Source organism: Manacus vitellinus, unplaced genomic scaffold (genome assembly GCF_001715985.3).
Source record: "Manacus vitellinus isolate BGI_N305 unplaced genomic scaffold, ASM171598v3 scaffold_42_pilon, whole genome shotgun sequence".
Classification (NCBI taxonomy): domain Eukaryota; kingdom Metazoa; phylum Chordata; class Aves; order Passeriformes; family Pipridae; genus Manacus; species Manacus vitellinus.
In genome coordinates, this window is record NW_021940553.1 from 101,434 (window position 1) to 116,581 (window position 15,148).

At 52.2% G+C, this 15,148-nt stretch overlaps 1 protein-coding gene across 3 annotated transcripts in view; it reads right to left on the reverse strand.

The window, feature by feature from the left end:
- Positions 1 to 15,148, reverse strand: part of MAPK4 (mitogen-activated protein kinase 4) — a 43,659-nt gene continuing 28,511 nt past the window's right edge. For 2 of the 3 annotated variants that reach the window (XM_008928608.4, XM_018078799.3), the window contains 4 exons: positions 12,031 to 12,175; positions 7,197 to 7,358; positions 5,142 to 5,343; positions 1 to 3,365 (listed from right to left, as the gene is read on the reverse strand). In XM_008928608.4, coding sequence (XP_008926856.1) covers positions 2,678 to 3,365; positions 5,142 to 5,343; positions 7,197 to 7,358; positions 12,031 to 12,175 — 1,197 coding nt within the window. In that variant the 3' untranslated portion in view covers positions 1 to 2,677. Of the gene's footprint in view, positions 3,366 to 5,141; positions 5,344 to 7,196; positions 7,359 to 11,305; positions 11,406 to 12,030; positions 12,176 to 15,148 lie in introns of those variants that run through there. The other variant, XM_018078800.2, reaches the window with a different exon arrangement.

A 15,148-nucleotide genomic window follows, 5' to 3' on the forward strand; every position in this document is an offset into this window, starting at 1 on the left:
TCAGGCCTTACATTTTATTGTTATAGATGAAAAACAGATCTGGCTTGTGATAGCTGAGCACACTCAGGTAACAAATTAAAGCCATCTCTCTTATCCCCTTTTCCCAGCATGTGACGCTGAGGTTTTAGAACAACATTAAATAACAGTTCATGAAGCGACATGGAAAATCTGGAGTGGCGGCAACACGCTCCGTTTGCTTCCTGGAGAAGTTAATGTTACACTTTAACTGTGGGCCCTCAAGACAGTATTCAAGAGCAGAACTGTTTCTTTCATGGCCACAGTAAACAGTTCCCGTAGGCCCCTGGTGAAGACATAGCAACCCGCGGAAAATGGCTTCTGGTTTGGGAGGACGTGGCGGCCGACGCCGAGGGAAACGCTGGCGCGGTTTGGCCGCTGACGACTCCTCGTGTCAGCGCGTCTCCCTGCTCAACCCAACGGCAGCAAAAACAGTTGTCGAATCTGTCAGAAGAGAGTTTTAAAAGCCGGCTCTCACGCTGCTGGATCTTTGACCCTCCGGGTTCAAACTCCACTGGCTCCCAGACACCCGATTCCCCGCTGACGCCGCCGCGGCGCTGGTGCGTCTCCCACCAGAGGATGGGGCGTCGTCAGCTCCTCTCCCGGGTGGCACCAGAGAGTGGTGGGGCACAACTGTGGCTGCTGCCACCTCCTCCTCCCTCGGCACACACTCACTGGAGCCCGGCAGCCCCGTTCCCAGCCTTTGCTGGCTGCTGCTGGGTGCACAGCAGAGCTGAGAGGGACCACGGGCAGCGAGCCGTGGGCTGGGATCCGCTCCAACGCACAGGTCGATGCTTCTTGGTGTCTGAATTTCTCCCACCACCAGTAAAAGTGCTGAGCTTTAGCTGAGGTATATCAATTATCTGAGACACACTGAAAACCCTCTTTTCTCCTTCGTCTCCCCTTTCTAAACCACTCTGGGGGACACGCAAATGCTCAAAGCAAAGACCAGAGACAAACTGCTCTGCCTTCCAAATGCCTTCTCCACCTGTTTCCCAGGATCTCCACCCCATCCCATCCGTGCAGCTGGGAGCCTTCGCACCTATGCTGCTAATCAGCTGGAGGAATGGCATTTCCATCACCCCAAGGTGAGCTCTTCACAGTAGGAAGATGTTTTCAGGCTTGTCAAGGCCCAACACAAGCTCTCCTGCAGCTAAGCCTGCACCCCACCCCACCAGGACGAGAAACCAGGGTTAACACAGTAAATGCTGCTGTTAGTTATCTGACCTCACATGAGCTTTCTTCACATCTCGGAGTATTTAGTAGATTACTTGCTAAGAGGGTGGAAATAATTTGTAACAGGAGCAGTTACATATGGGCCTCGGAGTTCCTAAGTACAGTAGTTCCTCTTTTACGAACGGAAGCAGTGCCACTGGGCTGAGCAGCACGGCAGCACAACGGCAAGGAAAGCAGAGGTCGGCTTTTATCGCGCTATTTACAGATTTTTTCCACCTAAAAAAAACCCGCCGAGTTTGGTTAAATATAAGTATAGAACATTTCTTCCATGTACAAACTCTTGTTAGCCGATTAATAATTAAGGTGCTCGGAAGTGTGGATGAAAACAGAAGTTACAGTAGATCAGTTGTTGTCTTTTGTCTATTTACACACCACGCTCGGTTGCCTGCTAACACAAGCATCTCCCAAAGAAGCTGTAAGCCAAGTGGCCAGCGATGACTCCAGTGCCACAGGAACTGTTCTTTCCTTCCTTCCTTTGTCAGAAGGTAAAACAGTGGTACTTTAATTCCTCTTTTAACAGGAAAGGTGGGTGCCCTCGCTGAGCGCGTGTAGCTGGTGGTGCCAGGCAGCATCACGCCACGGGACACCCTGTTTCTGGCTCTCAGCTCCTGCCCAGCCCTTTCTGCTGGGATTTGCTGGTCTGCTGGGCAGATGCCCGAGGCAGGACTCGCAGCACCGGGTTGTTACACTGAAGTGCATCATACGGTGCTCCACCCCGTGCACCACAAGGGAAAATTTTAGGTGCGAGAAACCAAACCAGGACAACGCGCCCAGCAAAGATTTTGTCTTCCTGTCAGAAAAAAAAAAAATAAAACAAATCCCCAAGTGGCCCACATTTTGTAGGTCAAATTTCTTCCCCGTTAACATCCTCGAAGAGTTATTTTCAGTCTGATGGCCAAACTCTACCTCTAGTTCCATTCTCTGCTGACTGACAGCCAGCCATCGACACTGCCTGGCACCACTTCTCTGTGTACCTGTAGGTGCCTCAGAGGAGTTCAGAGTTTGTTGTTTTGGGAACCTGTCAAACCACGACGTTATCTGACCACACTGAAAATCTTTGTCCTCGTCATTTTAAGTTGCTATAGAAAAAGAAGGGTAAAGAAGTTGACTTGACTTCTGTTTGTGTAAACCTACCACGTACTGTTCATTTTTTTTTCCCCCTGTACACTTAAGCTTCAAACAGGTCCCAGAGATTGCAAGGCAAGAGTGTTAAGGCAGTATAAGAAACTCAGTATTTCATTCACACCTCCTGACTCCCTCGGAAGGCATCAAGAGGGGCGTGTGGTTTGTGCTCACCTTTTTCCCGAAAAAAAAAGGCATTTGGTACAGCGTGAAAAGCGGATGGTCAATGACAGGGGGGAGCCACTCAGCCCCGGGCAGTGGCCACACCGCCCGAGAGGGAGAGGGAGGTGCAGCGGGGTTCCCCTCACCACCGCTCCTTCTGGTACACCTCTGCCTGCACCATCTCCCCGGGGTGCTCGGAGATGCAGGCCCCGTTGATCTCGTTGAGCTTGTTGTCTGGAAGATCCTCGGGTTTTGTGCAAAGCTTCAGCGCCCTGGAGATGAAGACGTCCAGGTCAAACTCGGGGTCCGCCTCCCTGCTCACCTCGGCGGGCTCCTTGCGGAGGCGGTGAGGGGAAGAGGGCAGGCTCCGCTCCTGGATCTCGGGAAGGGAGCTGGGACACTCCAGCCCCACCTGCGTGCTCTTCACCCACTGAGCAATCTCCAGGAAGAGGTTGGATGGTTCTTCTTCCAGCGACAGCTCAGCTGCAGGTGCTATGGTTGCTCTTTTCCAGTGGGATAGATCTAGGATTAGCTTGGGCTCTGAGTAGTGATGGGGTTTACTGTCCCTCCACAGCAATTTGTCCAAGTAGGAGGGTGACCCCACTTTGTAATCGCACGATTTCCCACAATCTGCATCAAACACTCGGTCCATGGACGAGTGGGACAGCTCCAAGAACCTCTCTGAGCTGCTCTGTGAGTATTTCCGTGGATCGACCTGTGCTTCCTCAGCGGTGGATTCAGACCCTGCCCGGGGGTCCCGCTGAACCTCATCCATCTCGTGGTGTTTGTCGTGTCTCCAGTCCAAATCAGAGGAGAGGCTTATGTGATACCTGTGAAAGACACACAGACAGTGGCTCCGTTGGAAACAGCAGTGCTCAAACCAGTATCAGCTGCTGCTGGTAGTTCTGCCTTTTGCTCGCTGATTTACCACTTACCTACAGATCTCTAATGTCTTATTGATATTAGAGACCTTTCTCTTGTGTGTTAAAAAGCCAGTGGGGTGAGTAATCTACTCATCTGAGATGGGACCAGGAGCTGGAATAAAAGCCCAACAACCAAACCAACTGGCCCCTTCCTTTAGCCCTTCATCACCTTCCCTCCACTTGGGATTAAAACACAATCAACAACACCAGTGATCAAACTGTCCCTCAGGCCCACAAGTACCATGGTGTGAGGGCTCCTTGTTGGTCCCCACTGAGACTGGATATAACCAGTTTATTCTGACATCAGGAACCAAGAGCATCCCTGAAGGGCCACCTTGCTAAGTGATAACTTCTCAAATCAGTTTAACTCCCTCGATTGCAATTACCTGACAACACCCATTCTTAGCCGTGGTTTTTCAAAGTGACATCTAATTTACTGTTTCCTAACTGAGCTGCCTTTAAAAGAACTTGTTACCCCAGGCACTGGGGCTCTGTCACGGCAACGAAACTCTCTTCAGGTGCCCCACAACACACAGGCAAAATCACTTCTTGTCTCCAAAACGCTCGGCTTGTTTTGCAAACTTTACAGCCCCGCAGCAGATGTGTCCAGCTGGGTGGCAGGACACTCTAAGTCCCAGCTTCCTCTGTCAAACCGAGAAAGCCAAGAGATAAAAAGGTGACAAGGTGACCTCCACCAACCGATTTGCTGCTTTGGGGACTATAACTGACAGGAGTGCTGGAGCTATGGGGACATACTGAAGACAGGTATCCTGAGGAAAGCTTCCATCTTTCCTCTTCACCTAACTGACCTGGTTGTCCCCCGCAGCCTCCACTCTGGCACTTGCTCACTCAGGCAAAGAGATTAATAATAGTGAAGGCAAGGGATTTCTTTAGGTAATTTTTTCAGTGCTGGTGAAATACAGTGTATTAAGAAGGCAAGGAGATTAAATTGCTATGCAGAGAGGAACCAAGCTGCAGACATCCCCAGCCAGCTCATCCCGCTCTGCTGGAAGGAACTCTACAGAAAAATGAACCTAGTTAATTCCTAGCTGCTTATTTTGTCCTACCTGCTCCAGTACTGGGACAGGACCAGTAACTGGGGTAATCATCTAGGACATTAGAGACCTCAGCTCAAAGCTTTGATCTGCTCTAAACTTCCAGCACGGCTTTCAGCAAACCATTTAAACGTCAACACAACTAAGGACTTTTTACAAGACCACCAGATCTATGGTCTCTGGTGCTCAGGCACCTTAAAAAGTGATAAATACAGTGCTCCAAACCAGGCCCTGTCCCCAAAAAGGTAAAAGAATTACATTATTGTGTAACCTGCTCTACAGGAAAAGAGGACAGAGGGAAGGGCCGCAGAGCCACTTAAACTCAAGTGACAATACAGGCTGTGAATAAAACCCAAAAGCAGAAAGGTACACAGTAACTGGGACGTGCAGGCTCAACACCTGCTCCCTGAGGAAATCAGTGATGAACCTCTTGTTGGGTTTGGTGAGGTTTGGCCAGCTCGGGCCAGAATCACAATGCGGCGTAAAGAAGGAAACACAGGTGCCTTTCATGGATCTGGAACACGTGTGATGGAACCCGGGCAAGGGCAGATCAGGGACTCACCAGTCAAGTTCTGCCTCAAGAATTTAAGCCAGCATCTGGTCTCTGGCCCACCCTTGGGTACCTCACCTGTCCCAGTTGGACATCTGGCTCTGGTTGGCTTCCATCAGCAGAATGTCATCAATCTCGTCCTCAATCCGGAACGGGTGCTGGGACACGGGCTCGTCCTCAGGGCAGGAATACTGACTCATGTAGGGGTGCTGCAGGCCCATCTCGGCCGTTAATCGATCCATGGGGTTAAAGGTCAGTATCTTCTCCAGAAAATCAATGGCTGTGGAGCACAGAGAAACCAGCTCACTAATTCCCCTGAAGCGGTGACAGCGCCCTTCCCGGGGCGAGTCTCGTGGAACCCCCCATAACAAATCGCCTCAAAGTCAGGGAGGAATTAAAGGCCACACCCCAAGTGCACCCACACCAGGCACTCCTGTCCTTGCTGCATCCATCTCACCCGCCACGGGATCCGCAGGGAGCAATCCTGCACCCCCCGGGGTGTCCCCTCCTGCGGCGAGGCAGGAGAGGTGACTGTGAGAGCACCGTCACGCCTCCACGGGACGGCGAGTGTGGGTTACACCCAGCGCTGTCATCCCGAGCAGAACGCTAAATCACACCCCAAAAAAAGGCCTTTGGGTGGCGTCGGGATTTGATTCCACGCTCCCGGATCCATCCGACAGGCACGCCGCGCTCCGGGCAACTGGTTTCACATCTTTGCACGCAGCTTGAAGTGGATTGGATTTACTGCAATTTTTAAAAGCCTTCAGCATGACCAACGCTGTAAGTATATTTTACACATTAATATTTAAAGAATTCTGCATGACAGAAATTATTTTAGAAAGACTGTAGTGCATGAACTCTTTCTACAGTGACGGAGGAGGAAAATTTCAGCGCAATTAAAGTGGCTAGAATTAAATCTAAACGCAGGGGGCTTGTTGTGATTTCTTTGGTGACTCTTCGTGACTCTTCGAGGCTACGTGAAAAGACAAAATCCTGCCACTTGAGTTGTTGCTTAATCCAGCTGATTCTTTCACGGCAAAGTCCCTCTGAGTTCAGACAGCACAAACGGCAATATGCCTTTCTCCAGTTACAGCTTCATCCTGCACCCTCAGAAACATCCCCCACTAAAGGTGTAACTGCGTGAGCGGGACAGTTTCCTTCAGGGGCAAAGTCACTCGGCAGAAAGGGCAGCCCTACCTACCCCCTCAGTGCTTAAACATTAACCAGTTTCCGATTGTCTCCCGCGAGATTATTTCATCACTCGGGCTAATTAAGTGGGAGGGAATCAATAGCTCCATAAGGTCACTGGCTGTGGGCACGAAGCGTGGTGGAACGACACATTACAATTTGTGTGTTACGATATACTGCGGGTCAGGGAGGCGGGAAAACGACCGTGAATTATGTGAGGGGCGCAGGTGACCTTTCTTCCCGCAGTAATGGCAGGGAATAAATCTGTCCCTGCGTGCCGGAGGCTGACGTGGTCCCTGGGCACCCTGGGCCGACGGATATCGTGTTGCCAAGACCACTGGATGTCTTATATTGAAGAGTTAACGCCAGCAAACGTAAGCTGGGCTTGGTCTTGACGTCTTCCCAAAACTAGCAGGTTGCTAGTTTAACCTTAGAAGGAGCTCAGGAGAGCACGTGGACAATGTTCCTGTAGCAACCACCTCACGGTGTTGGGACACAGGTGAGGTAAAACAATGTGTCTTCCTGTACTGTGCAACTGTGCTCATGCAAAAACCACAGGAAGGAGACAAACAGGGCTTGAGGCCCTGCTTACAGCCTAAGGAGAGGCACAGGAAGGCAGACAGGCACCTTGGAATTGTCTTGGAAGACTATTTCACCCTTAGGAGCGACCTTTGAGCAAGCTACAGCGTCCTGAGTGCCGTCCTGCAGCCCCCACCTCCCCTGGCGGGATGGTCAGCAGGACCTGGAGGCTCTGTGAGGGGACAGCAATGGGATGGGTGACCTACAGGAGCAACTGCCAGTATCTGAATCCTCTCCACCAGCGTTCACGCACTTGCCCTTTGAGGGCAATTCCTGTGGGAGCCTGAGGAAGCAGGCCTGAGAACACAACAGCCAGGGGAAGCCCCAGGAGAAGGACACTGCCAAAGGCAGCGGGCACCACTGTACCTTCACTGTCCACCTCGGGCAGCAGCTTCCTCAGCGGCTTCCTCACTTCCCACGTGCTGTTGATGAACATGGGCATCACCTTGAGCAGCTCCTCTTTGTCCTCCTGGTGGATGACGGGGATTGTCTCCAGAATGAGTTGCATCTGCTCCAGCTCGTGGCCCCCTGAACGGGCAGAAAACAGGCAGGGAAGATGAGACACAGGAGGCAAATCAGGGGAGGAAAAAAGTGTGATCAGCTCCAGGGGTCCCAAAGAATTGGTTCACCTTTAAAGGAACACAACTGCCTGTTGCCTCTGTGCTGTCCTGATGGGAAAGGCGTTTCCTGACCCGCTCCTGCTGGCTGCTGGGCACCAAGTCGTGGCTCTGATGGGGATAGTCCCCACAACTTCTGCGTGTGCAATTATGTATTTTCAACCCCTTTCTTTCGGGATGTGTTCATGCCCACTCCCCCAAGCCCCCGCTCAGGACTGGTCACCAGCCAGCGAGAGGGGAGGAGCAGCGGTGCCGGGTGCTAATCCCATCCCTCAGCACACCACTGGCTGGGACCAAGGGCTCCGTGGCTGATTTCCAGCCCCCTACGTGTGCAGAGAAGCAGCCTGGTAGAAGCACGGAGTCGCACTATTGATTTTCTGCCTGCCAGGAAAGCCAGTTATGAATATTCTGCCATTAGAAGCAGGACTAGCCATTTAGGCAGCGAGCTAGCTGAGGCAGGCAAACCCATGGGGGTTTCTGGGCTACCGAGTCCCTGCTGTCCCAAGTCATGGATTTCAGGTGGCTTCACTGGCAGGTAATGCCCAGCTGATCCACAGCAAGAGGAGTCAGGCTTATCTGTGGCACAGCACTTCCAGTCAGGAGGGTGGAGAGGCCAACTCACAGGGGATGGTGGAGACCACTTGCCCTGAGGCAACCCTGTCCTCTGGAGGTCCCTGGCACCTCACAGGGGTTCCCCTCCCCAACCCAGAGCTCCCTGTGGGTCTGTAGGAGGTTTCCAGACTCACACCCATGGAGCTGACCCAAACACAACCACCCTGGCCAAGGGCAGGTCCAATCATCAAGGAAACGATTGAGAATGGAATGAGACCCTTGGGAAAGGGTCTCTCCATCCGCCACGGCCTCATCACTCCAACCAGGTTTGGTTCAATGCACTCACAACCACTTTTACCCACTTTTCCCCCCAAAAGGCAGAGCTCAGAGCCAGGACATGGCAGTGAACTTAGGCAGCCCCAAAGCAACGCTGACATTAGCCCAGCTGGTCACCATCACACCACACATCCACTCACATCCACTACTCAGAACAAGATAAAGCAACAGGAAAAGCACAAAAGGCAGAGGGACATTCTTCCAACATCAATCCTAGCAAAATAAATCCACTTTCCCACAGAAAAACTCATTTTAGGTCACTTAGAGACTCACAGCACGGCTCCAGGGGAAACTAAAGATAACTACCGGGGAATCAACACCTTGTTAGTCAGGCTAATTCCCACATTGTGACCAAAATTACTGGGCATTGAAAGTCACAAAGGCTTGGTGGCTGCTCCCTCAGTGCAGACCCAGCCACTGCTCACCAAGGGCACCTGGCAGCCAAAAGGCACCGTGTTCAGTCACACAAAGAAGCTGCTAATGCAACACTGGAAGCCTTGAATTATGGCTCTCTTGGAAACACAATTCTCCTCCATTATCCTCTATTTATGTAATTCCCAGGGACCTTTTTCTGAAGGCATTAATTCCTGAAAAGAAAAACATGAACTACAGGCAGAACAAACGCAATGTGCTGCCGTTACCCGAGGAGAGAACAAGCAGCTCTGCATCACATCTTGGAAAAGGGAACCCATCTCCAGGCTTGCAGCCAGCTCCTGGGGAAGCACCCAAGCCCTGTGAGTAAGCCCTGATCCCATGGGGAAAGTCCCTGTGCCATCTTCTAGCTCTGGCACAGCCCCACTGGCAAACCCCGTGGAGATCTGCAAGGACAGATTTGTTCTCCTTTTTACTCCTTCTCTCCTATTTACTCCTGCTTCCACTGACGATGCTTTCAGATAAGCTCCAGCAGCAGAAGGTGGAAAAGTCACTGGAGGGAGCTGTAGCTGCTTAGTTATGGATGCTCTTCCCTGTTTTCCATGCTGTTCGCCGTGGGGAGCTCTCCAAGGATCTGCAGTCTGGATTTTAGCTGCTGCAAGCTTTGGGATGACCAAGTTTGCTGCGTGACCTCCCAGGGCTCTGCCAAGCCTGAAGCTGCTCCTCCCACCACAGGGAACAGGCCTTGGGGAGGGGGCTGGGGGTCCCTCTTTGCTGACTGTTCATTAATTTGTGTGGGAGCATGGAAGCAGCGAGTGACGTCTAATTCCTAATAACCGATCACCTTAATTTACCTGCGTTGCTTAAGCACCCCAGATAGACTACTGAGTTAATTATATTGATTTATGCTAAGCACTCCATTTAAATTGTGCCACTGACGCACACTCAGAAAACCATTTATCCAGTGGAAGGCAATTACTGCAGGTTTGCAGCTTTCTGAGAACTACACCACTGTTACTTCCCACGGGGTGTTTGCTGGCGACCCAGGACTCTCCTAAAGTCTCATCCTGCAGGGACAGGGGCTGCTGGGGGTAAACTCCTTCTCCCAGGCAGAGAGGAGAAAAGCAAAACCAAAGATGAACCCCTGTCGTTGGATTTTAGCTGTTCCCAGGGGCTGGCCTCTATTCTCCTGCTCTTTGGACAGCAGCAGATGAAAGGTGGACACCACGGTCATCCTGCCTGCTGCCAGGCTCCCACCCTGGCCTTTCTTTACTTACTGGCATGGGAGGAGGCTGGGAAAACAGGGCATAAGGCCAGGGCCTTCCCATAACAACTCTACAGGCTATTTTTAAAGCAACGAAAAAAAAAGGAATATGTATTTTGAGCTTCGGTTTTGATTCCCCACCCATTAACCGAGTATCCTGCCAGCATCTGGGGGCTTATTAAGCGATTGCACCGGGCTGGGAAGCAGAGAAGAAGGGATGCTCACAGCATGGGCCTGGCTGAGCCCAGCCTGTGATCTGCCAAATCCCATCTCCTCATCTCCAGCCTGCTGTGGACTCTCAGGAACCAGCCCGTAAAGTAGGTTCTTGGCTGCTCTGGGGCATCTTGCCCAGGCAGCAGGACAGGATTGATCTCACCTCCAGCCATGTGTAACACCAGGCATGGGCAAGTCTGCTTGTTCTCCAGATGCTCTTAATGAGCATTATTGGACACATAAGTATTTCTAAGGCACACTCCATCTCTGTCTGAGGCAGACAGAAAATAAGAGGCCGGATGAACCCCAACCTGGGGCTATTTTTGCCTCTTGCCTTGACCATGAAACAAACTTTAAAGACCAGCTCGGACACCTCAGTGGTGCCAGCCAATGTAACTTCTGCCCTGGGGTTCAGCATCTCCCAGCGACACCAGGAAAGGCCCTGCAAGGACAAGTGGCACGTGGAGGTGTCCCTGCTCCTGGAATACATCCTGAGGAAGCAGCAGGAGCAGCCAGGTTGGGTGCGTAATTGTCAAAGCCGGAGCCCCTGGATTTGAAATCTTTGGGGAGACTGAGGACGAGAGGAAGGTAGGAATGGGAGGCAATTTTAACGCTCTTCTCAAAATTACACCGGCTGCTTATTTTTCAGCTCTCACGAAAGAAACATGGAAGCTGCAAGCAGGAGCGGGGAGGGAGCAGCAGAGCAGCTGCAACCAGGCGCTGGCTGCGGAGCTCTCTCTCTGCGGTGTGCTGAAATACTCCTGAAGAAAAAGCCCCTCTCCATTATTAATGGGTCTGATCATTTATTTACACAACCCTGCGAATAAACAGCTGCTCACAAAAAGGTGTTAAACCTTGTCATTCAGAACCCTAAAGGGCGATGGAGAGAGACAACTGAGGGGGAGCACTGCTGCAGACCTCGGGCAGGGAAGCAGCTCCTTCAGCAGCCAGAGAGCAGCTGCTTCATCCCTGAACCATGTCCCAGCTTGGGAAGCACAGCTCTGCTCCTGACAGTAGCAGTTCTGGGACTGTATCAAATAACTTTTTGCTGCTCAGGAGCACCAGAGTCGAGTTTTCAAATGCTGCAGTGGTAACCACGAGCTTCTTGCTGCGCTTCTGTTGCTTTCTTCTCCTTGCACTGCACCTTTACAGCTCCAGTACCTGCTTACAGGAAAATCCCGAAAATGGCTGAAAATGGGCAGTGGCATTCAAATGTCTACACTGAAAAAAAAGAAATACCTTGAAGAAATCCATCACGATTTGAATCCATGGCTCAGAGTACAAAACTCTCGGGCCAGGGCACCATTATGTCCTGTCCTTTTATGCCACCCTATGTTGTTGTTTTTTTTAGCATCCTTCCTCCCAACAAAAAGCTCTTATTTTCCGTTGGAAACACAGAAACAGAAAAAGGTTTTGTTGTTTCATCAGAACTGCTCTTTGTTTAAGGTTTTCCTTTTGGCAGCAGGCAGTCCCTGCCCGGCAAGGCTTGGCACAGAGGCACCGCCGACCCCGACCAGCCTCGGGCACCCACAGGGTGCAATCACACCCAGCCCAACACGTGGCCTTCCCAGGGAAACACAGGAAGCCAGAGTGAAAACCAGACTATTCTCTATCCCTAAGGGAAGTTCTCACCAACCAAGGGACCCTCTAATAGCAGGGGCTGCACAAGTGAGGCTTGTTCTGGAGACACCCCTCACGTCTAATAACCAAGAGCAGGATCCCTGCAGCGATGCCTTGGCTGGCAAGGAGAGGGGGGGAATTCCCTCTGCCCTGCTAGAAAGCCTCAGAATTGGGCAGCAAGGAAGGAGGCAGCAAAAAAATGAATCAACAGGAGCCATAAACCTACCAGCAAAGAGCATCCTTCCCGTCAGCATCTCGGCCAGGATGCAGCCGGCCGCCCACATGTCGATGGCTTTGGTGTAGTTGTTGGGCGAGAGCAGGAGGCGGGGGGAGCGATACCACTTCGTCACCAAGCCTTCTGAGAGGTAACCCTGAAAGAGCAGAGAGGGAGGAGGTCAGCAAGGAGAGGTTGCAGAGCTCCTCCCCGGCCAGCCCCCACTGCCCACCATGGCCCCAGCACCGGATCCCACGGGAGAACCTGCCCAGCACGCCCGTGCTGCACCTGAGCCAGGCTGGGGGCTGGTTGTCTGTTGCGCAGGAAGCAAAGACATGAGATACACCCCTGGAGACAGAGATACTTCAGTGCTCCAGGAGGCAAAGCTGTTTTGTCACCATGGTATTGAAGCATGTTCTGCAAAGGACAGATGGCTTCAGTAGCGTGGATTTGCAGATCACACCTGCACAAGTTATTCCAGGTCACCCTCAGAGTACTTAGATGTATTCTATAAATCCCAATCCCCCCATCTGAGACATTTTGGAATTTAAGCGCATTATTTAAGTACTTTCCTGGGTCCCTGATAGAACCCAGCAGTGTGCCAAGGAAGCCTTTCCCAGCTCAGGACCCCAGGCACAGTGCTCAGTTTCCCAAGGTTACCGGTCTGCAACCTTTATCTCATTCCATTTCTAGCCAGCCCTGTATCTGTAGTCCTTCCACGGCTACCCAAACTGCTGGCAACAGCAACCCACGTACTGCTGAATTCCCAGGGATCCAACTTCCAGCACTGACGCCGAAAACGAATTTTTAAAGGTCAGGAGCTCCCAGGGGAGCCCAGGCAAGAGCGGCCACCACCGGCTCAGCCCAGGAGGGACACAAGATCCAAGCAGAGGTGGCACAGGGAGCACGTGGGGCTCCAGGAGGGCAGAGCCCAGAGGATGCACTCAGCTGGATCCACCCTCTCACACACAGGCCTGGTGAGTTTACCCCACCTGAGCCCTCAGGATGCTGCTGCAGTGAACCCTGCATGCCCTGGGAACTGCGGACAGACCCACGCAGGAAAACAAGGGAATTGTCAAAGAAACAGATTTAGGGAGGAACGTCAGTGCCACGTGGAAGGAAAGCCTCCTGGACTAGCAGATGTCTTACAGCATTGCTGAGTGGGTAACATAGCTGCCAAGGGCTCCTAGCCAAGACTCCTGAAAATAAGACGGCATGGGATAAGTGGGAAAGCCCTTCTGGGGAACATCTAGCTGGTGCAGAGATAGGAAAGCTTGCACTGAGCCTGGTCTAATAAATCCCCTCCCTCCCTTGTCACCCTGCTGGTGGGGCAGATCCTCATCCTCCATCCTGCTCTGCTCACAGCAGGGTGGTCAGTTGGGATGCCTGACCTGGATTTAAAGGAGCTCTCAGCAGCATCCACGGGGCCAAGACCGAGCGCCGTCGTCCCTCTGGGCCACGTCCCTCCCGCCCTGAACTCGCCCAGGAGATGCACCACGAGTGCCAAGCAGCTCCCACTGAAACCAAGGGGACGTGTTCAAGCCTGTAAACGACACTGGCATCCCAGGGGATGGCTCAGCCCCCGCCGCTCCCGAGCTCCGGGAGCGCAGCCGCCACGCCGGGGCTGGACGTGGACATGGCCCTTTCACTGGGATAACGCTGGAATATTCACAAGTGGCATTTTCCGTGTCAAGTAAAGTGCACTGAGCAGAAGGAGGTGGATTGAAACGCAGCAGAAGCGGCAAAATAAAATTAAGTTATAAAGCTGAATTGCCTTTAAATGCCACGAGGCGTTTGGAGAATGCCAAAATGCAACAGCAGCACGAACACAGCTCACGTATAAGAGCTAAGTTAAAAACTCCATCCCTACCCATTTGGTTTCACAGGCTGTTTTCAGCTGCAATAAAGCTGCAGTTGTGCTGTACGGCATCTCCTGGGATGTTACAGGATACATCCCTCCACCCAAACACCAGAGCAGTGCACCACCACAAACACCACGAGGTTTATCACGCTCCTCTTCCCCCAGGGCAGGTTTTTGTGCCAACTCCCAAACGTGCGGGGTCGTCAGGCTTTTAATCACGAAGGGCTTGCTTCTAAAAGAACATTTTAATTTTGGCCTTCTTACCATAAGTTGTAAGGGAGGCTGATTAGCCGAGAAGTTTCATTTAACGCCCGTTATATTTTTGCTAACGCTGCTCAATCAGAACCAGCACAAAAGCCCCCAGGCATCAAACCACCACTTCTCAGCTACTGCAATTATCCCCAGCAACAGGAGACGCCGGTATTTACTGGAGAATCCTGAGAAAATAAACTCTGAGGGCTGTAATCCAGGGCGATTCGTAGCTGGAGCGACTTCTCCCCTTTCCCAGCAGAGGAATGCCACTCTCCTCGCAGATCTAACACCGCTCATACCTCTCTGACAGCAAGACGGATCTGAGTCCTCGGGGGTGTGTGCACCGTGCAAAATGCATGAGCAATACACTGCAAATATCTGTACGTCGCAACAAGCCAAACATTTTCCTCCCTGGGCATTTCTAACGTGTTGGAGAAAATTCCCTGCGAAAAACTCAGTGAGTGCTTCAGACTTTGGACACATCCTCAGTCCCTCTGCTGCTGCGTGGGGTTCCTGGTGGTGACCAGCCAGCAGCACGCTCCTCGTGGTGCTCCCCTCTTGTGTCACCCTGTATCTGAATGTCACCTCCCTTCTTCCACCTGCTGAACAACCCAGTCCTTGGACCACCCACCTCCAAGCACGGGAGGGACCCACAGGGAGGAGCAACCTACAGCTTCTCCCCATCCCACCCGGCTCAGCCGGACCCCCCCACTGCTTCCCAGAGCATTCTGCTGCTGGGCTCTGCCTTATCCCTCCTTTTCCTCAGGGGGGAAATACTGGGAAGGAGCGATGGGAGGGTTGAAAACCAAGACTTTTCCAATCTGGGACAAGGTCCTCCGGTGAGAGCAACCGGGCAGCACAGCGCCCCAGTCCTGAGCAGCTTATACAGCCCCAACACTGCCTCTGCTCTGCCTCCACCGCGGCTTCAAAACACAGGCTAGACCCTCGCTTTTGTAAAATACGTACAGAAGTTCCTGTCCTAACGCTTCAAGGAAGTAGCTACAGTCCTGTGGATTA